The 21,220-nt window shown below is 42.5% G+C and overlaps 1 protein-coding gene across 13 annotated transcripts in view; it reads left to right on the forward strand.

Annotated features, from left to right (window-relative positions):
- The first annotated feature begins 829 nt into the window (after window positions 1-829).
- The window catches only part of Parp6 (poly (ADP-ribose) polymerase family, member 6), a 32,512-nt gene continuing 12,121 nt past the window's right edge, over window positions 830-21,220 (forward strand). For 5 of the 13 annotated variants that reach the window (XM_006243191.2, XM_063265137.1, XM_063265138.1 and 2 more), the window contains exons 1-16: window positions 830-1,159; window positions 2,219-2,459; window positions 5,825-6,019; window positions 6,618-6,695; window positions 7,358-7,452; window positions 8,001-8,061; window positions 8,292-8,382; window positions 8,941-9,007; window positions 12,174-12,323; window positions 13,526-13,736; window positions 14,246-14,299; window positions 15,721-15,816; window positions 16,426-16,518; window positions 18,055-18,180; window positions 18,982-19,047; window positions 20,049-20,116. In XM_006243191.2, the coding sequence (XP_006243253.2) occupies window positions 6,017-6,019; window positions 6,618-6,695; window positions 7,358-7,452; window positions 8,001-8,061; window positions 8,292-8,382; window positions 8,941-9,007; window positions 12,174-12,323; window positions 13,526-13,736; window positions 14,246-14,299; window positions 15,721-15,816; window positions 16,426-16,518; window positions 18,055-18,180; window positions 18,982-19,047; window positions 20,049-20,116 (1,259 nt within the window). In that variant the 5' untranslated portion in view covers window positions 830-1,159; window positions 2,219-2,459; window positions 5,825-6,016. Of the gene's footprint in view, window positions 1,160-1,233; window positions 2,460-2,647; window positions 2,828-5,824; window positions 6,020-6,617; window positions 6,696-7,357; window positions 7,453-8,000; window positions 8,062-8,291; window positions 8,383-8,940; window positions 9,008-12,173; window positions 12,324-13,525; window positions 13,737-14,245; window positions 14,300-15,720; window positions 15,817-16,425; window positions 16,519-18,054; window positions 18,181-18,981; window positions 19,048-20,048; window positions 20,117-21,220 lie in introns of those variants that run through there. The other 8 variants (XM_039081105.1, XM_063265136.1, XM_008766232.3 and 5 more) reach the window with 6 other exon arrangements.

Consider the following 21,220-nt stretch of genomic DNA (forward strand, 5'->3'; position numbering starts at 1 on the left):
GCGCGTGTGTGTGGTTGCGCGTGTTTTCCTGAATATACATGTGTGCACCACATGGGTTCCTACTGCCAGTGATGGCCAGAAGAGGGTAGTAGATCTACTGGAACTGGAGTTACAGAGTGTGAACTGCCTTGTAGGTGCTGGGCAGCCTTCCCAAGCCAGGCATCTGGCAAGTGCAGCCATTGCTCTTGGCTGCTGAGCCATCTCTTCATCCCAAATAACATATTTTATTTAGCTAATTTCTGAGATGGTTTCATATATCCCAGGCTGGCCATGAATTGGTTATGTAGCTGGAGACTTCTTCTTCTTCTTTTTTTTTTTTTTTTTTTGTGGTTCTTTTTTTTGGAGCAGGGGACCGAACCCAGGGCCTTGCGCTTCCTAGGTAAGCGCTCTACCACTGAGCTAAATCCCCAGCCCCTGGAGACTTCTAACTTGATTTTTGTGCCTCAACTTTCTGAATATTGAGATTACAGAATACAGATTACAGGCACTACACAGGATTTACACACCTGTGCATAAACCAAGGCTTTGTGGATGTAGGCAAGCACTCTTCCAAGTGAGCTATCCCCGGTCCCCTAAGGTTGTTTGATGAGAAAACCAGGGTGCAGTCGGTACACCGAAGCAAGAGAGCATGGGAGCAAGTCAGATTTCAGAATTTTAACTTTTGATTCCTATTTTTGCCTGGCTTCAAGCTGCACCAAAGGGGCACCTCAGTATTTCTATATTGGTAATCTAGATTGCCTTCCTTTTGCAATCCTCCTAACCACACGAGGCGACAAAGAAGAACATCGTATTTTGTAGAGTCAGGAGCACCTCTTCCTCACGCTCCCTCCGGGACACAAGGCGCATGCGCCACTCTTGCTTCCTCACACCTTCAACAACGGATCACTGCGCACGCGCGCCCTGGCTAGCATCCTGGGGCGGGGACACGCCCAGGTGCAGCTCACACCGCGGTTGGTCGGAAGAGGACACCTGATCTCAGTGACTTCGTCCGAGCATGCGTAGAGTGGCCCAGCGTGCCGGAGACCGCACGCTGAGGCGTGGGGTGCGCGACCTCACCCTCCCGCCTCGGTCCCCGCCCCTCGGCTTGCCGCTCCGCCCCCGCGGGGCGTCCCGGGCCGCTCGTCCCCTCCGCGGCGGCCGCGCGCGGCCCGGGGTCGCCGTGAGTACTCTCTAGGCTGGCGAGAGGGGAGGCTGGCGCGGGGATGGGGCGGGGCGGGGCGGGCGGGCGGGCGGGCGGCGGACAAGGTCCGCCCTGCCTGAGGGACCGAGTCAGGGATGCTGACGGGCTTCGCTCGGTTGGGCGGCTGGCGGCGATGAGCGGCAAACGGCTTCTTAACCGGGAAGGCCGGAGCTGAGGGCCTTGGGGGACACCTGGAGAAGAGGCCTCAGGCACTGCCCTGCATGCGCAGGTGTCCTCGCTAGCATCTTGGTCTTCTTCCTCTGCGGGTGCCTGGGTTACCGCTGGCCCGCGGGTGTCGCCCCTCCGCACCCCCTTCGCCCTTTGTTTAGTAGCCTAGTCCTTTTGACACTTCTGTTGGAGTGGAGTTCTCCTCTCCTAGCACACTGAGCTGGAAGTCAAGCCCAGGATGTAATAGTCGTTGAGATCAGAGGTGTCTCTTAACTAGGTATACGTTAAATGGTCACTCTGAAAAGTGCCTATGGACCTAGAGAAAAGGACCTTTGTGAGTCGTCCTAAGGCGTATTTACCTTTGGCATGATCTCATAGACATAGACCAAGCATGTTACAAGAGCTGCCATCACCCAAAATAAACATTGAGCTTAACAGCACACTTCTCTGGACACTCTTATAGTCTCTTTTTGCTAGAGACTTTTTTTTATATAGTTTCACCTCTGAACTGCTGCCTGTTATTGCCTCATCACATGAAAAAAAAATGGATAAATTTGGGACCTATCAAATGTTCAAGTTACTTATGCAAGTTGTGTGACCTCCCTAGGTTGGAGTATTAAATGTGTAACATGAAAACTTTGAACTAGGTCATCTTTCAGCCCCCTCTTTTTTTAATGTTTATGAATTCCATGTTCAACTATCTGCCTTTTCCCACGCTCCAGTTTTAAAATCTACTTTCCATCCCTGAGAGAAGGGCATTTAGTGCTGAAGAGTCAAGTTTTTTTTACTAAAACAGTCTGGTTTGAAAAGCTGGTCATTTCATAACTATCTTTTCCTTAGAAAAACTGATTTCCCCCCTCCTTTTAATAGCAGCAGAAAGCAAACAGCAAACCCTGAAGAGATGCTCAGTTTTTCTTGACTTCTACAGTGAAAGACCTTGAAAAAGTTGGCACTTCTAGCCTAAGCGGCCCTCATTCTACTGCTCACCCCAAGACAACCCAGGCTGGACTGTAGCGCTTCCCTCATCAACCAGAGCAGCATTTGACTGTTTTCAAATCTAAAAGAACCCTGGCCCCAAACTTCATAATTGGCACCTCAGCTGCTCTTTAAGGTGAATGAAGTCTTCATTTTTAAAAAAGCATTTGGTGTGACTTGTGTCAATGTTTAGTTGCAGCATTTAAGTTCTTATATATTTACCTCCTATTTAGCTTAGGTACACAGCTGAGGGATCATTTTCTAATTCAGTAAATGTGTTATAGAGACTGAGGACAGTGCAAACAGTAGAATCTTTGCTTATAGGTTACAGTTGGGCTGGAGAGATGGCTCAGTGGTTAAGAGCACTGACAGCTCTTCCAGAGGTCCTGAGTTCAGTTCCCAGCAACCACATGGTGGCTCACAACCATCTGTAGTGGGATCTGATTTCATCTTCCGGTGTGTCTGAAGTTGGAGCATTCATATAGAGAGCGAGCTTACAATCTGGTAAGAGATAACTGTAAGAGTGTTCAGAGCTGTGGGGAAGAAAGTAATGTGGAGGGGGACAGAGAATGAATGCTATTATGGGTATTTCATATGGGACAGTCAAGGTGGGACCTTTGACCGGACTGTGTATATCTAAAAGGGCATCCTAAAAGGGGAGAACAGTAGAGACAAGATGTATAGTGGGACTATATGCTTGCTGTGTTTGAAGAAACGCAGAGAGACAAAGGGAATCTTCCTTTAACCTTTAGAGTTGACTCTTAAGGAAAATATTTGATTTTATAATTGTAGCAGTTGTCAACTATGTACCAAAAGTCGGGCGTATAGGAAACCCTTGTGCACGTTCCTTAGCTTCATCAGTTACCATTTCTTGTTGCTGTTGTTTGTTTTGTGAGATGTAGCTCCTGGCTGTCCTGAAACTCATAACTCATTATGTGGACCACACTGGTAGAGAACTCAAGGATATCCACTTGCCTCTGCCTTTAAAATTCTGGGTTTTGTTTTCTTTTTAATTTTTTTTCTTTTTCCTTTTTTTTTTTTTTTTCCCTGGAGCTGGGGACCAAACCCAGGGCCTTGCGCTTGCTAAGCAAGCGCTCTACCACTGAGCTAAATCCCCAACCCCTTCTTTTTAATTTTTGAGACAGGATTTCTCTTGTTATCCCTAGCTGTCCTGGAACACACTCTGTGGACCAAGCTTGCCTTGAATTCACCGAGCTCTGCCTGCCTCTGCCTTCCAAGTGCTGGGATTAAAGACACGTGCCACCATGCTTGGTTTACAGTTACAGCATTTTGCCAAATTCATTTCTTTTGTTTTCCTACTTATTTTATTCAGAACTGGGGTAATATTTAATTTTTTAAATTGAAAATAAAGTTCTGATTTGCCTTCAATGAGTTTTTAGCATACAAATAATTGTATCTTACTCATACCCTCCCCAAGGAGTTTCTGAAAGCACTTGTCAGATAGGAGGTTATCTCCTCTAAGAGCTTTAGTTGTAATTGGCTTTTGCATGTTGTCTTTTGATCAGTCAGATAGTACTGTCAGTTCAAGAACTGTCATGCAGAATTTGCTTTGGTGTGTGCATTATAGCCCTATATTGCAGCGGTTGCTAGGTTTACCTTGGTATGGGAGAATAGACTTCAGACCCTTGGAAGATGTAATGATTTAGAGGAATAGTTCTCAAATTTTATCATGCAGCATGATATCTTTAAGACTTGTTAAAATATCGTTGAGTTTTCTACTTCATTAAATCTCAGGGGGTGAGGGTGAAGAATTGGCATTTTAACAAATCCCCAGCTGATACTGATGCTGCAGGCACGCTATTCCACTTAGAACCACTGATGTGAAAAAAAATAAGGCTTGGTAGAATCACAGTAAGGACCAGGAAAACCCCTGAATTTGGAATGGGTTAGATTGAGGTATCCGTAGAGCCAAGAGAGGCTAGACTAGTGATTCCTAATTTTGGCTTAATAAGTAGAGCTTTTAACTGATTTGATATATAGGCTCAATTCCCATTAAATTTACTAATTGGTTGTGGGGTATGGGTGTGTGCTAGCTGAAAGTTCCCCAGGTGATCTCAATGTATAGGTGTTTGTGACCGGATTTAGAGAGCAGCAGAAAGCTTTAAAGGCCTTCTGACAGCTTTGACATTATCTATAGTTTAAGCCTTCCTAAGTTCATAGCTGAGTGTTTTTCTCCTGACCCGATGTAAGAGAAGGCTTCAGTGAGGCTGAAAATAGGCTGGTATAGGATGGAGGTCTTCTAGGACTAGAAGCGAGGAGGAGGTTAGTCTTTTCTGAGTGCCCATTGGACCATTGCTGTAACTGTGGAAGTTAGGTTCCAAGATGACTCTGGAGCATTGTTTAGTCATGATAGCTCAGTGTTTACCAGAGCATCCTTGGTGCTACTGAGAACTCTAAGTTAGATGACTGTTATAGAAAGGTTTGTAGTAATGTTGCTTTTTATTTTCAAGATTTATTTTTAGTTTTATAAATGTTTGTGTAGGGGGATCCACCGGAGTTATATAGCAGTTATGAGCCACAAGGAGTCCATACTGGGACTCCTCTATGAGAGCAGTTAGCAGTATTAACCACTGAGCCATTTCTCCAGCCCTCTTGGATTTATTTTTGAAACAGAGTCCTCTGAGTAGTCCAGGCTGACCTCAAACATGTGGTCTTCTGTCCCTTCCCTCCCCGCCTTTTACTGCTGGGACTATGGGTGTTTACCGTGGAGTTCAACTAAAACTGAAGTTTTAAAAGCAATAATGAGGGGCTAGAGATATGGCTTGTTGGTTAAAATGTCTGCCATGCAAGTGTGAGGACTAGAGTGGGTCACCAGAACCTACATAAATGTCAGGCGAGCATGGTGGCTATGTGTAGTTCCAGCTCTAGGAATGTGGGAATAGGATGTCAGCCAGCTGGCTAGCTAGACCAACCTGTATTGGTGAGATACAGGTTTATTGAGAAACCTTGTCTCAGGCAGAGAATGATTAAGAAAGATTGAAGTAAGCCTTGGAGACCTTTTTTCTTCTTCATATGTATACATATAAAGGAAAAAGTGATAATGCCCCAATATGGAAAAATAGGAGCCAAGAGTCTAAAAGAATCTGGTTCTTAGGGCTGCTGGGGATTAGTATTGTGAAAGCCATTCATAATGAACTCATTAGATACAGAAGCATTAGCAGTTGGTCCTTCCTCTGTTTCTTTTGGTTTGAAGGTTACTGTGACCTTATAAACTAGAGCAGAAACTCCAGTCCCAACTTGCAACTGAGTGGAACAGAAAGATGTATATTCTATTTGTAGAGTGCTTTCAGTTTGGTTGTAGAACTACTACAAATTGTGTGCGTGTGTATGTGTGTGTACATGTACACACATGTATACATGTGTATGTATATTTGCATGCATTATGCCTCTTTACATGTGTCTATAGGTGGATAAAACATATGTGTATATCTACTACCCAGCTAGTAGGTGGTGAACCCAACTGTTATCTACTTTCCACAGGACAGTGACTTATTACCACCACAACAGAGCCTGCCATCCCCAGCAGATTGCCAGCACCTATGACATCATCCCCTTCTTTGTCTCATTCTGTGGTCTGCTAAATGCTCATCTCGTTGGCTTGGATTTAGTTGGTGGTATGGAGGGGTGCTGCTTAGCACTGACCTGAGAGTGTGTGTGAAACCCACTGACCCAATGGTGAGGACTGACTCTTCATCTCTACTAACTATCATCTAAGGGGTAGATAGACAAAAATCTGACCACCTTTTTCTGGTATTCTTCCCTCTTGCCCTTTTGACAGTAGCTATTTGAAGTTGAAGGAAGGAGGAGTGTGGAAACAGTGTTACTTGAGCTGTGTGTAGGACTGTTCTCTTTGAAAGGAAGGGGGCGGGAGAAGTAAACACTCTAAGAGATAGAAGAGTTGGCTGTGGTAGCTTACCCTCCCTCCCCCCCCCCCCCTTAGGAGACTGAAGCAGATGAATTGCTACAAGGTTCAGGCCAGCCAGGGTTACAGAGTGAGACTGTGCCTCAGAGATAGCACATAAAACAAGAGCTGAGGGAGTGATGAGGCAGCGCTTAGTGTGCTGTCCTCTGTCCCACTGAGTCAGCTAGGCTGTGGATGCTATTGGACTCAGGAAGAAAGACGTGCAAAGTGTAAAAGGACTAAGGCTCCAGCCATTCTGTCCCAAGGAATGTGAGGATCTGTCTCCCTGTTCTTTTATTCTATTCTAGTTCATGCAGTTACAAGGATCTAACAAAGGAATGTGCCTCTGGTTTTGTGTTTGTTTATCTCCAGGACATCAAAGGCCAGTTCTGGAATGATGATGATTCAGAAGGAGATAATGAATCAGAGGAGTTTCTGTATGGAGTTCAGGTGAGGTTGCATTCCCCAAAACTCAGTGTTTGATGGTTTAGATTTCATTGCTGGGTACATCAAGAAAGAAAGAAGTTCTGCTGAACAGAAATAAAATGAGATGTAATATTGATGTGGTCTGACATGAGTCTTTCAGAACTGATCCATTGTCCTTACTCATGCCTAGGACTTGTCATGCTGCGACAGTAGACGATGACTATGTCCCTTACGCAAAAGCTACCCAAATGCTAGTTAGAAATAATCGTTTCCTTCTCTCATTAGCCAGAGGTGGTCATGCCATCTTTAGGATCAAATCCTAGTGGCTCCTAGAGAGTACTCATTGTTACCTAGAACACAGCCTGAGCAAAGCTGCTCACATTCTCAGAATGCCCTTCAGAGAGGATTCTTCGACTTTACATAGAAGACAAAGTTAGAGAGGAAAAGCTGGAGCTTGAAGCATGCACACTCTTTAAACAACGTCTATCTGTTGACCTGCTGAAGTATTCTTAGAGACTTATTTGTGAAATTTGTGCTAGGATTACCACCAAGAACCTGTGTTCTGCACATCATGTCTCCCGTTCCTGGTGTATCTTCATGTTCTCATTTGTTTCTTTCTTTCTTTCTTCTCCTTTTTCTAACTCCGTCTATCCCTGCTACCATCCATAATTTTACTGCTTTATCAGGGGAGCTGTGCAGCTGACCTTTATAGACACCCACAGCTTGATGCAGACATTGAAGCAGTGAAGGAGATCTACAGCGAGAACTCCGTGTCCATCAGGTGGGACTCCAGGGTGACAAGGATCTTCAAAAGGCTAGAATTTCCTTCTTATGGCATGATGGACTGATGAATTTATGAATGTAGTAATAAAAGGTTTTTCCGAGTATTTAAAGATGGCTGACAAGAGGGTCTAGGAGTTAGAACCACTTCTTTTTTTTTTTTTTTTTTTTATTTATTTATTATATATAAGTACACTGTAGCTGTCTTCAGACACACCAGAGGAGGGCATCGGATCTCTTTACAGATGGTTGTGAGCCACCATGTGGTTGCTGGGAATTGAACTCATGACCTCTGGAAGAGCAGTCGGGTGCTTTTAACCGCTGAGCCATCTCTCCAGCCCTAGAACCACTTCTTAATTATTCCCTTTCATTCCCAATGCTTCTACTCCATTAGTGTCACCTTTGAGAAAGGCTTGACATGTAGCTAAGCTCTTAAATATCAAGCTACCTTGCACCCTTTCTCCTGTTGCCAGGTTCAGTTCTTTACATTGACGCTGTTGCTTTCTTTCTCTCTTAATGAGCCTCCCCTGTGGTTGTCTGTCTCTGTAGAGAATATGGAACTATCGATGATGTGGACATTGACCTCCACATTAACATCAGCTTCCTCGATGTAAGTAGTGCCAACAGCACATGTAGCTTGCTCTGTGGATTCTTCCATATAGACTTTGTGTCTTGTTCTTGAGTGTTATATTTGGAACATATATTCTATATCTCTGTCTTTCCTCCATCAACAAACAGTGTTTTCTACTGTTGTGTGCATGTGTGTGACATATAGAGGAAACTTCTAGTCCATTGTAAACCAGAAGCTATAAACCAGAAGTAATTTCCTTGTTCTTTTAGGAAGAAGTATCTACAGCTTGGAAGGTCCTCCGAACAGAACCTATTGTGTTGAGGCTACGGTTTTCTCTCTCCCAGTACCTTGATGGACCAGGTAAAGGGCAGTGACTTTGGGCAAGTGGGTAACCTGAGTGTGATCTGATCCAAAGTCCTAAGTTAACTGAAGTAGAGATAAAGTTAGAAATAAGACTTTTGTGCTCATCTGTTTCCATTTTTTCTCACAGTATCTTCGTCCCCAGTCATCTGATAGTGTTCTTCTTGATTTGTGGAATTGTTTCCTTTGATGATATCTATTTTTCCCATAACCTCTCCCTCTTTCTAATGAAGATATTCAACATTTATTAAATACCTTCTAGATCTACTGCTGTCTCAGGTTTTCTTTCCCCACCACGTAGACATGTCCAGCTCCTTGACACTCCAACACTGTCCTCTTCATAGTCCACACTCGAGAACTGAGCACTAGACTTACCCCACCTCTACAAAAGCCTCCTCACTTTACGTCATTGCAGGTTTGCACTCAGCTGCCACATCACAGCTGTCCTTTGCTGCAAGTGGGCTGTGTCTGAGTGCCTAACAGCTCCTATGTCTAGAATCTGAGGACTCTGTGGAAATTAGAGATTGCACATACTGGAATTTTCTTTTCTCTCTGCAGAACCATCAATCGAGGTTTTCCAGCCATCGAATAAGGAAGGGTTTGGGCTAGGTCTTCAGTTGAAAAAGTAAGAATTCTTTTTTTCTTTTGGTCAGGGACATGTGAGGGAGAAATGTACGTTAGACAGCTTTCCATTTCTGTGACAAAATACCTGCATTATTCAGCCTAGAGGGAAGAGAAGCTCACAATTTGAAGGTGTCAGCCTACAGTTCTTGACCCTGTTTAGATCTTTGACAGCATGCTATCATTGACAGCATGTATCATTGTGGAAGCATGTGGTAGAAAGGGTCTATTGAACTTAACTCACGGTGGCTGGCAAACATGGACAGACAGACAGACACATGCACACACGAGGGTCAGGGTACCAATCTGCCTTGCAAGGGTATAACTTCCTTCTGCTGATTTCCACCTCCCCAATAATCCCCCACTTCCCGATAGTGCCACAGACTCGGGGCTAAGCCTTCAGCATGTTAACCTTTAGTGGACAGTCATAGTCTAGACTATAACAGCAGATGTGTCAGAGCCTTGAATGCCACGTTTTCTTCTAAAAAAAAATCTTCCTCTCAAATATTCCCTGGAAAAGTTAAAATAAAATTGGGAAGCCAGACTTATGGTTTTGGAGGGAAAGCCTGTGATTTTTGGGTGTCTGATGTGACACTTTCTGGAATTTCAAGGAGATATTTGTCATTAGTGCTTAAGGAAATTAGTTCTCAGTCCTGGAATCGGAGCCACACTATGGTTTTCTTTTGTGGTTTCCTTAGTGGGGATCCAGGGGGCTTAGACAAGTTTAAATAACTGAATGTATTAAGATTTTTGTGCTAAGTGTCTGGTATTTGAGTGTTTGGTGCACAAAAAGAGCTACGTACATTTTTCCTACCTTCTCTTCCCTTCCCATGAAGGTCAGTACATATTTAACAGTTTAGAAGGACAGAGAGGAAGGTCGAATGGGCAGGGAAGGAAGGGCCATGAGTGAAGGAATGAAAGGAGGAGGATGAATGGGTCTTAAATATGGCTAAGAATCCTTCATATAGACTGAATGACTGACACTTGCAAGAATATGGCCATAGAAAGCATCTTGTATGTGGGAGATATTGATGATAAAGTGCAAGAAACAAAAGCTTCAAATCCAGGCAGACACTGAGCTTTTGGCTTAGGCAATGGGGACACTGAAACATGGTTGGTTGGTTTGTTTAATTATACATTTATTATGTGGGCATGTTTGTGTCATTGTACATGTGTCACAGTGTGTGTATGTAGATCAGAAGAGAACTTGTGGGAGTTGATTGTCTTTCTAATATGTGGGTTCCTGGAATCAAATTCAAGTCTTTATTTACTGAGTCATCTTGTCGGCCTCTGTTGAAAAGTTGGTTGGTTTGTTTTTGTTTTTTGTTTTTTTTTAAACATTTTTATGTGTATTATTTTGCCTACATGTATTTAAGTGTGGTAGTGCCTGTGGAGGCCAGAAGAGGTTGCTGGATTACCTGGAACTGGAGTTAAAGAGTGGTTGTAAGAGCCCACATGGGCTCTATAACTAAACCCTGGTCCTCTAGAAGACAAGCCAGCACTCTAAACCACAGAGCCATCTCTCCAGCCTCCACCAAAAGGCTTTTAGCCAAGAAAGGACATGGTCTGATTTTGTTTTCGAAAACCACTTTGGCAGCATGCAAAATACTACAATAATTTTCTTTTGTTTAAAATTTTATTGTTGACTGGTGGTAGCTCATGCCTTTTATCCCAGAAGCAGAGGCAGATGGATCTCAGAATTAAGGCTAACCTGACCTCTGTAGATCAAGTTTTAGGACAGTCAGGGCTACACAGAGAAACCATGTCTCAAAAGAAACAAATAACAGAAAAACCAGAGTTACTCATATTATATGTGAATGTTTTTCCTACATATATGCAAACAGAAGATTTACAGGATATAAACTTAGTACTGATTTAGATATATTGAATGTTCTGAGAATCTAGAAATCCTGGAAAATTACTCCTGGTTTCTAATCCAAATAATCTGGGTAACCTTACACTACTACTAAGGATGTGAAGAAGACAAACATGTTTGTAGGATAAGCGTTTTAAACATGCTGGTAAAGGGCAGCTTTGGAATATACACAGTACTCTGTGATATATCAAGTTGATAACTTACAGCAGCAGTTAGGGTTGGAGGAATGCATCAGTGTGGGTGGGACTTCCAACAGTGGAAGTGCAACTTTTAAAGGAGAATGAGAGGGTGAAAAGAAAATAGAATCAAGGGCCAAAAATGTTTAAACGCCTGAAGTATCCAAGAAGCAAGCTTTCAGAAGGGTAGACTGGGCAGAAGGAACACAAAAACGAGGTCAGAGGGATCTGGACCCTTCAGGAACAGTTCCGAGGCAGAGTGCATGGCTAGCTGAAGTGCAGGGAACTGAAGTATGTTATTGAGTTTGGGGAGGGAGGTGTGATCATGATCCCTAAAGACAGGAAGAGGCAGAGAGAGATAGAGCCCAAATGGAGAAGTCAGGCTTACCTAGGAGGATCACCTGTCTCCAGAGAATGAAGGGTTGGAGATAAGAGTTGAGGTAGAGGGGCTGGGGATTTAGCTCAGCGGAAGAGCGCTTGCCTAGCGAGCCCAAGGCCCTGGGTTCGGTCCCCAGCTCCGAAAAAAAAAAAAAAAAAGAAAAAAAAAAGAGTTGAGGTAGAAATAGATTTTGTATTAGGATTGAAAAATTAGGGAAACAGACACCTCATGGTTTTCTCTAATGAGAAGAAAAAGAGATGATTGGTTATAGGTCAAGTTTTGATTTTGAAGAAGCTGATGAGATTTTTATCTCAATAGCATAGAGTAATCCTACAAAGAGTTTGTCCAGGACAAATGATTTTCAAGTTGGTTTGCAGGTGAAACCATACATTCAGGGATTCACCTAACACTGGCAGTAGGTACCTCATGGCCATAATTACTGCACTATTTGCCAGGCAGAAGGTTGTATTCTCTTCTATCCTAACACCTCTGTTCTCTTCTCAATGTAAACCTTTCCAGACCAAAGACTCTCCTTTATGGTTTCTCCAGAAATGTTCTGGCCCTTTGGGTTAGGTAATGGGAGTGAGTATTCCTAGGATAAAGAAGGTGCTTTAGGACAGTATTTCCGTGTACCAGTGTGATATCAAGGAGCTTTAGTCACATATATTATTCTATCATCACTAGCTCTATATTCTGTGAGGCTGTGGATTAGTCCTATTCTTCTGCCTGATCTTCCCAGAATCCTGTATATGTTTACATCCCAACAATGGAAGCATCTGAGCAACGATCTCCTGAAGACCCAGCAGGAGAAGAGACACAGTTGGTTCAAGGCGAGTGGTAGCATCAGGAAGTTCCGAGCTGGCCTCAGCATCTTCTCACCCATTCCCAAGTAAGCGTTTCTTCCGTAGAGTCTATAATTTCCGAATACCTGTCTTGTTTCCTTCTCGAATGCCTAGATTAATTTCTTCTGTCTTTTCTCTGAGTCCACTGAATTGCGTCCCTAAAGCTAGTGATAATAACATAAGGTTCTGGTCCTCTTCGTATCCTTACCCTTTGCTTCGATTCAGTATTTGTAACTCATCCCTTGTGTAAAGCACAGTATCTAGCTTTTGGAGGCATGTGTATTCATTGTCCCTATTTTTAAAGTTTGTTTGTTATATCCCCTGGAAGTGGAGTTACAGATGGCTGTAAGCTGCCATGCGGGTGCTTGGAATCAAACCTGCATCCTTTGCAAAAGCAGAGCCATCTTCCCAGACCTTCATTTTTCCATCTTATCTTCAGCTCTCTCTTCCTTATTTCTTGTCATAGACAGAGAAATACACACCAACTTCTTTCTCATATGTACTGATTTCTAGGCTCTGGAAAGAAACATTGCTCCATTTTTTTTTTTTTTTCTTTTTTTCGGAGCTGGGGACCGAACCCAGGGCCTTGCGCTTGCTAGGCAAGTGCTCTACCGCTGAGCCAAATCCCCAGCCCCTGCTCCACTTTTTGACCCCGGTTCTATAGTTCTTTAGTGTCTTGTGATTCCCTGAAGGTGAACACAAAGCTACATTTGTGGTGTCCCAGGGATCACAATTGATGGTTGGACAGCTGATGGTTGGACAGCTGACATTAGGCAAGGTTTAGGATGCAACTACTTGCCTAGCGTAGTACTGAATGCTTAGTCCTCTCTCACAATAAAAGATCATTGTCAAAGAATTTACTTAGCCATACTTAATGACATGGTGACTTAGACTCTGCCTCCGTCTTTCTTCTATACTACAACCTAAAATACATAAAAATAATGATATGAAAGCTAATCGTTGTTATTCTCTTTTGACACTTTAAGATAACAATAGCCTGTCGCTTGGGTTTGTGATCGTTGGTAGCCTGTGATGTTCTTTTCTGTACTCTTCTAGAGCTCATAGTGAATTCCAAGTTTTATTATGTGTCTCTCTGTGTGTCTGTGTGTTTCAAGACAAGGTTTCTCTGTGTAGCCCTGGCTGGCATGAACTCACTCTGTAGACAGGTGGGCCTCAGATTTACAGAGATCTTCTGCATTCGTCTCCACTGCTCAGCTTTGATTACTTTTTCTTTGCTCTTTCTCTGAAGGTCTCCCAGTTTTCCTATCATACAGGACTCCATGCTGAAGGGCAAACTGGGTGTACCAGAGCTTCGAGTTGGACGCCTTATGAATCGTTCCATTTCTTGCACCATGAAGAACCCAAAAGTAGAGGTGTTTGGCTATCCCCCCAGCCCCCAGGCAGGTCTCCTGTGCCCCCAGCACGTGGGCCTCCCTCCCCCAGCACGGACTTCTCCTTTGGTACATGGGCTGGGGATGGTTTGATGTGGGCATCAGATGGGTGGGGGTGGGAATGAAGGGGATAACTTTTTAAAGGGGTGGAGTGGGGTAGAGCTTTCCTGTCAAGTCCAGACACACATCATGAATGTATAGAACAGTATAGTTTTTAACTATTAAATTCTTGTATCTAAACTGTCATGTCTGATAGGTTTGTCTGATAGTAGTTTATAAAGCAGAGTCTGGAGATTGGTGTGACAAGGAGAATTCATGTATAATGTAGGTCATGGTTACTACTTGGTAGTAAGTTGCTGTGTGAGCCTGTTCTAACTTTGAAGATGGTTAAGACAGATAAACTTTTTCAGAAGCTTTAATAAAAACTTCTAAAGATCTTTCCAGCCTTGTGATTACTTAGGCTGATGTGAGCTAAGGCTTAGTAATCTTAGGAGAAACCTGGGTTTTGGGTTTGAATGAGGTGTGTTTGAGTTCCGCTTAATTGAAGACTAATGGACTCTGTCTTGTCCTCTTACTAGGTCAGTGGTCACTGCAAGAACATCCCCACTCTGGAGTATGGATTCCTTGTACAGGTAAACAAGTTCAGATCTTTTTTCCAGAGCTCTTTCCTGTTGCTCACCCATCCAACTGCTTTAATTTCCTAGCTCTTGAGTTACTTATTTCCTGAGTTGATTTGTTCCTAATACTATGAGTATTGATTGAGTAAATAAGAGAAAAGAGAGCCTGCATCCCATCCTTCAGAGGGTCACAGCATTATTGAGAGCATTTACAGCACTGATTCTTAACCTTCCTAGTACTCGACCCTTTCGTACAGTTCCTTATGTTGTGGTGACCCCCCCAACCATAAAATTATTTTTGGTGCTACTTCATAGCTGTAATTTTGCTGTTATGAATCATAATGTAAATCTCTGTGTTTTCCAATGGTTTTAGATGACTTTGTGAAAGGTTCATTCCACTCCCAAAGGAGTCTTGACCCCCAAGCTTAGAACCACAGACTTATAGACTAAATAGCCCCAAAACATGTAAATGTGAACAGCCTGATTTGAACACAAGAACAAATTAAGTCAGTGTTAAATAAAAAATTTAAAACCAACTAGTTTTAAGATATTGCTGTAAGAGCTCTGGATTTGTGCCATCTTCCTAGTATGGTGTATGTGTGTGTGTGTGCGCGCGTGTAGTGTAGTGTAGGAGATGGGCTAATTGCCTTAGGTGGTAGAAATGGCTTAAGCTCTACCCTCCAACATCTAATCTTGAATAAAAAGTCTATAGTGACTGTAACCACTTCAGCTGATTAATTAGTACCTGTTAATAAAATACTTTCATGGGAGCCTTTAAACCAGCATAGCTGGTAAAAAGCACTTGTTGTGCAAGTTCCCAGAGTGCATGGTAAGGTACAAGGACAGAATCTCTCTATGTAATAGCCCTGGCTGTCCTGGAACTCACTATATAGACCAGGTTGACCTAGAACTTTCAGAAATCCACCTGCCTCTGCCTCAGGAGTCCTCAGATAAAAAGCATGCACCACTGGTACCTGGCTTAAAATTTCACTTTTAAATTTAATTAATCAGAGGGGGAGAGAGTGTTTGTGTGTGTATGCATGCACACACTTGTGTACCATAACACTTATGTGAAGGTCATAAGACACTTGTGCGTGTTGGTTCTTTCCTTCTGTATATGGGTCACAGGCTTGACACCCTCCCCCAGAATTTGAATATTCCCATAGATAAATCTCATTTCTTGCAGGATACCTATGAGGTGCATAATGTTCCACTTTATAAATGAAAACAAGGCTAAATTTATCTGACTCTCCTAGTCATGTTTGATAGTAAATAGCGGATGTAGACGTCAACTCAAGAGTTCTGTCTCAAAGATCATACTGTTCTTACTGTGTAATTCGAGATCTACGCTAGAAAAGCTTAAACTATTTCCATTGTCTCCAAACAACCAGATAATATCTGTAATTCCAAAAGACATGGGTCTCTTCTCTCTCCAGATTATGAAGTATGCAGAGCAGAGGGTTCCGACGTTGAATGAGTACTGTGTGGTGTGTGATGAGCAGCACGTCTTCCAGAATGGGTCCATGCTCAAGGTATAGGCAGGCCCTGCTCTGACCCTCTTCCTTGACCGTCTCTCTTTTCTTCCTCGGCCTGTATTAAAGGATGAGTTCTGTCCTCAATCCTGTAAACTCTAGAAATAGTTGTTTTCTCTGGACTACAGACAGGGGTCTGGTATTGATCTGTGTGCACTTGGCTGTTTCCAAATCTCAGTGGGTAGGCAGAACGCTTAGCTATAAATTATAATCTATGTGTATATATTTAAGAGTAAGGAGCAGAGGGGTTGGGGATTTAGCTCAGTGGTAGAGCGCTTGCCTAGGAACCGCAAGGCCCTGGGTTTGGTCCCCAGCTCCGGAAAAAAAGAAAAGAAAAAAAAAAAAAAGAGTAAGGAGCAGAGTTCTAGAAACTCAGAAGAGAGAACCTCTAAATACCTTCAAGACCAGAGAAAACTTTACAGGTAGACAAAAATCACTCACACTTACTAGTAAGGCACTTAAAGTTTGATTAATAGTCCCTTTCAACATACCCTGCCCACCCCAGATTCTAGTCTTACTTTAGAATTGCATAAAGTCCGTTCTATCTCTCCCTACATCTTCCCAATGCATAAGCCATAGCTCCACTGTCTGTTTTATGTGTCCCTTTAGCCAGCTGTCTGTACTCGGGAGTTATGTGTCTTCTCCTTCTACACACTGGGAGTCATGTCTGGAGCTGCAGAAGAAGTGGCTACAGGAGCAGAGGTAGGAAAAAGACACTGGGGAATTAGAATCAGGAACAATAGAAGAGGCCAAGCATGGTGGCACATGTCTTTCTTTAATCTCAGGATTTGGAAGGCAGAGGCAGGAGGATCTCTGAATTTGAGGCCAGCTTGGTCTCTATATGAGTTTCAGTGCAACCAGAACTATATAGCAAGACCCTATCTCAAAACAAAGCCAAAACAAAAGCAAAGGAATCCAGCAATTTCATTCCTTGGAATTTAGCCTCCAAATATACTTTTATGCTTAATGGTGTTCACTACAATATAATGAAACAAAAATGGTTAAGAACACAGTCTGCTCTTCCAAAGGTCCTGAGTTCAATCACATGGTGGCTCATAACCATCTATAATGAGATCTGGTGCCCTCTTCTGGCCTACCAGTGTACATGTAGGCAGAATGTTATATACATAATAAATAAAAATAAAAATCTTTATAAAAAATTCTTTAAAAATGGATAATAGACTATAGGAGGTCCATTCAAATTATGGCCTATCCCTACATTGAAAATATTGTACAGATATTATTTATATGTTATTTGTATAATATTATTTGCTCCTCAGCAAGAGCATATAAATATATGTTATATATGTTATTTATACGCATTAAATTGTAATACACAGTTATGTCCAAAATCAAACACCAAGTCAGGCTTGTGGTGGTGACATGTTCCTTCAGCTTCCTAGCTGCTTGGAGGGCCAAAGCAGGAGGGTTTCTTCAGTTAAAAAGTCGCAAGTGCTTAGCACAGGTGAGGTCCTCAGATCATTCCCAGCCCTCTTTGCTCAAGAAAGAAAGAACAGATTGTGTATCAGAATATCTGAAAGGATACTCATCAAATTTTATAGTTAGTTTGGAGGAAATTAATTTGTTTGGGGAATTTGAGATGGTATTTCTTTTCTTTCTTTTTTTAAATTTTTATTTATATTTTTTGAGTCAACATTCCAAGACCCCAGTTATTTGATTCTTTAATTTTTTGTAAGATTTATTTTATTTATATGAATGCACTGTAGCTGTCTTCAGACACACCAGAAGAGATGGTTGTGAGCCACCATGTGGTTGCTGGGAATTGAACTCAGGACCTCTGGAAGAGCAATCAGTGCTCTTAACCTCTGAGCCATCTCTCCAGCTCCGGTATTTCTTTTCTTTAATCATTTTGCTAGTATTTGAACTTCAGGTAAAGATTTATTTTTATTTTACGTGTATAAGTGTTTTTCCTGCATGTATGTGTGTGTACTCTGTGGGTGGCTGATGTGCACAGAGGTCAGAAGGAAGGTATCAGATCCTCTAGAATTAGAGCTACAGACTGTTGTAAACTGTCAAGTGGATGCTGGGAACTGAACCCTGGTCCTCAGCAAGAGCATCAAGTATTCTTACCCATTAAGTCATTTCTGAAGACCTAGTATTTTTATAATTTTGTATTTTTCTAATTAGTAATGTATGAAAAAGTATTTGCAGTCTGGAGACCACTTGACTCCCAGAACTGGGCGGTCATTTAGTTTTTCCCCTTTCTTTTCTCCTAAGGTGGTAGATCTGCTGGTGGCCATGTGTAGAGCAGCTTTGGAGTCCCCTAGAAAAAGCATCATCTTCGAGCCTTATCCCTCTGTGGTGGACCCCACTGATCCCAAGACTCTGGCCTTTAACCCTAAGGTATAGTCATTTGAGAAGAAAAAGCTAATGAATAGAAATGGTAAATGGTGGGAGGTTGGGTTGTCATTTCAGTACCTACATTGAAGTAAAGGAGAGAAGAGATGGAATGCTTGTTTCTTGGGTACTCTTTAACTCTAGGGTTAACCTGATGAAATAGCTGAGCTGTCAGAAGAAGGGTAGAAAAATAGTACCTGTTATAATCATGAGGAGGAGAACATAGGTGTGGGCTAGGTGTGGTGGTTCATACCTGCAGTCCCAGCACTTGGACTGAGGCAGCAGAATTGCTTATGGTTTGAGGACAACCTGGATTACATAGTAAATTTCAGGCTAACTTAGGCTATCCACTGACCATGACTGGAAGGAAATTAAAGCAGAACAGCAGTGAAGGAGATAGGCTTTTTGGGAGCCAGCCAGACCTAGATTCCATCAGAAAACCTTTGGCTTCCTAGTAGACTGGTGCTAGGAAGGTACTTAATCTTTCTCATTTTCAACTGCCCTGCCCGTTATTTTAAAATTATAAAAATAAAGTTATAAAAATGAGAGGTAATATATATAAAATACCCTATGGGGGTTCTCCAGAAGAACAGCTAAAAGGCTGTGAATAACTGTAAATGTGTTCAATGACTTACTCACTTAATTACAGCTGCTAAAAGAGGACTAGCATGTATCTCCAGAGTTTCCTAATAAAATTCATATTTCCTTGGCACACTTAGGTCAGACTTAAACTTACCTTCTTTCTCATTGTATCTTTGTATCTGATTTGTATTTCTTCTTCTGATTCTTCTCATTGACTATCAATAGAAGAAGAATTATGAGCGGCTTCAGAAAGCTCTGGATAGTGTGATGTCTATTCGGGAGATGACCCAGGTATTTTGCCTTCTCTTTGCCTAGCCCCACGCCCTTTCCTGCTTGTAATTCACGGTACTAGAATAAGGATTCAGAGAAGACGCTCAGATTCTTAGACTTTTTTTTTTCTTTTCTTTTTTTCGGAGCTGGGGACCGAACCCAGGGCCTTGTGCTTCCTAGGCAAGCGCTCTACCGCTGAGCTACATCCCCAGCCCCAGATTTGTTTATGTTCCCTTTGTAACCTTCCCAGTTCCTGTTCTTTGTTTTGCTAGCTTTCTACCCCAGTTCTTTTCATCCTTGCGTCTCTTTCTGCTTTCAACACTATCTTTGATGCTGATCTTTCACAAGTGGTCCATATGCTAATGTTTTCCATAGTTCTTAGGGAATTAGAGAAGTGAGGGAAGGACCTCTGCTCGAGGTTGGGAGGGTGAAGAGGAAGCTCAAAAATGAGGAGCTAGATCCAGGGGCTGCATCTTCTGTCCTTCTAGGGGTGGGGCAGCCACACGGAGCAGTGATCATCCTTTGACTCAAGGCTGTCCCTCACTAGATTTCCCCACCCCTCGTCTGCAGTATCTGCATGATAGACATTCATTTGTACTCACATTTACAGGTGGGCCTCTTCTCAGCAAATCCTATATATCACAGTGCAGATTAACACAGAAGGTACACCTAGAAGGGATGATATACTGATTAGAAAGACTGTTTTATATGAAGATATAGAGGTTTCTTTAGCCTAATTTGGGGGGACATTGATTTTATTTGTTTTTTGATTTATAAGCAACTTTTTTAGAGCTGTAGGAATTGCATAAAATGAGGGAGACCCACCTGCATGTTGTTTTGTAAGCATCTTCAGCATTTTCATATTTATGAGTCTTCCCAACCCACCTGGGCCTCTTTGAGGGTGGGAACCCCCTTGTCTTCATTCCTCCAATTGCCTGTCTTGCTTTGAGTCCCAGTAGTCTATAGAAAGTGGAAGAGGCCCTTCTTCTCCTGGGGGATAATCTATGGCCATTGTCTTACAGGGCTCATATTTGGAAATCAAGAAACAGATGGACAAGCTGGATCCCTTGGCCCATCCTCTTCTGCAGTGGTATGGATAGAATGGCTCAGGCTTCATAGGGAGTGGGGAAGGATGGAGTTGTGAGGCATGGATCTGCACCTTCTTTTTTAAAAAAGATTTATTAATTTATTAAATATAAGTACACTTGCTGTCTTCAGACACACCAGAAGAGGGCATCAGATCCCATTACAGATGGTTGTGAGCCACCATGTGGTTGCTGGGATTTGAAGTTACAACCTCTGGAAGAGTAGTCAGTGCTCTTAAGCACTGAGCCATCTCTCCAGCCCAGGTCTGTATCTTCTTCTAGAGGCATTTCAGCATTCTTTACCAGGTCATAAGTATGACTGCTTTTTCTTGGTGATATGCTTGCAAGGCTTGACTTGAACAGTAACTGAAATCCTACGAAGAGTTCACACATTCTGACATGATTTCTCCCAATGGTTGTTTTCTTTTTTTCTTTTTGTTTTTCAAAGATTTATTTATTTATTTAACATATGTGCGTACACTGTTGCTGTCTTCAGACACACCAGAAGAGGGCATTATATCCCCATTACAGATGGTTGTGAGCCACCATGTGGTTGCTGGGAATTGAACTCAGAACCTCTGGAAGAGCAGTCAGTGCTCTTAACCACTGAGACATCTCTCCAGCCTGGTTGTTTTCTTATCTCTTTTAATTGTAAGGTTTTAAAATATATACAATATGTTTACGTGTCATGTACAACATGCATTATAAAATGGTTCATCAGAGGCTTTTGGTTGCTGCGCTGTTATTGCCCAGGATGACTTAGCAATTTTCAAAAATCTAACACTGTTAACTATACCTGCCACTATCGTAGGTTTTGAGTTTCTTATCACATCCCAGTTCATTTCAACTTTTCTGTGTTTTCAGAGAAATTCATCTCCATCTGCTATCTCCTTCTCTGCCGTGTAGGGGCTAGAGCCAGATAAGCTATTGTTCTACAGCTAGCAAAGAGCTGGACTAGTCCCTATTCCTCTTCCTCCCTCCTGCTGAAGTCTCCATTTTCCTGACACTTCTCTCTAGTTTGCTTCCTTCCAAGTCAGCCTCTGACACTAAGAAGCCAGTGCAGTAATTACTCCTTCATAGCATGAGTAATTACCAGACATAGACTCCCA

Source organism: Rattus norvegicus, chromosome 8 (genome assembly GCF_036323735.1).
Source record: "Rattus norvegicus strain BN/NHsdMcwi chromosome 8, GRCr8, whole genome shotgun sequence".
Lineage (NCBI taxonomy): Eukaryota > Metazoa > Chordata > Mammalia > Rodentia > Muridae > Rattus > Rattus norvegicus.